At 57.1% G+C, this 681-nt stretch overlaps 1 protein-coding gene across 1 annotated transcript in view; it reads left to right on the top strand.

The window, feature by feature from the left end:
* Nucleotides 1-265: 265 nt before the first annotated feature.
* EMH_0059320 (uncharacterized protein) overlaps nucleotides 266-681 on the top strand; it is a gene marked incomplete at both ends in the record, with an annotated part of 552 nt that continues 136 nt past the window's right edge. The window contains one exon of the mRNA XM_013497668.1: nucleotides 266-681. Coding sequence (XP_013353122.1) covers nucleotides 266-681 — 416 coding nt within the window.

Here is a 681-nt window from a genome sequence, read left to right as displayed (position 1 = left end):
AGAGCCCAGACAGCTCACTGCTCGAAGCAGCAGCAGCAGCAGCAACAGCAGCAGCAGCAGCAGCAGCAGCAGCAGCAATATCATCGACTGCAGCAGCAGCAGCAGCAGCAGTAAGGGCGCAGCAACGATAACTGCAGCAGCAAATACACTTTGTTTGAGTAACTGTTTACAGTAGCAGCAACAAGAGCAGCAGCAGCAGCAGCAACCGCAGCAGCAGCAGCAGCAGCAGCAACAGCAGCAGCAGCAGCAGCAGCAGTTGAAGCAGATGGCTCCACAAGAAGAGCCTCTCTCCGAAGCTTCCGCTGCAGCAGCAGCGAAGCCTGAAACAGCAGCAACAGCAGCAGCAGCAGCAGCAGCAACAGCACCAAAGCAGGAGACAGCAGCAGCAGCAACAAAGCAGGAAGATGCAGCAGCAGCAGCAGCAGCAGCAGCAGCAAAGACAGAAGTAGCAGCAGTGAAGACAGAAGCAGCAGCAGCAACAAAAGAAGAAAATGCAGCAGCAGCAACAAAGACAGAAGCAGACGAGAAGCCTGCGGATAGCAGCAGCAGCAGCAGCAGCAGCAGCAGCAGCAGCAGCTCTGCCGAGTCTACGGAGGGCGAATCCGCAGCAGCAGGAGAGAAAGCAGCAGCAGCAGCAGCAGCAGCAGAAACAGCAGCAGCAGCAGCAGCAGCAGCAGCAGG

The sequence above is a fragment of the Eimeria mitis genome, genomic scaffold, assembly GCF_000499745.2.
Source record: "Eimeria mitis Houghton genomic scaffold, Emh_scaff2834, whole genome shotgun sequence".
NCBI lineage: Eukaryota > Apicomplexa > Conoidasida > Eucoccidiorida > Eimeriidae > Eimeria > Eimeria mitis.
The sequence above is the reverse complement of the archived record's forward strand: the minus strand, read 5'-3'. Positions and strand labels throughout refer to the sequence as shown.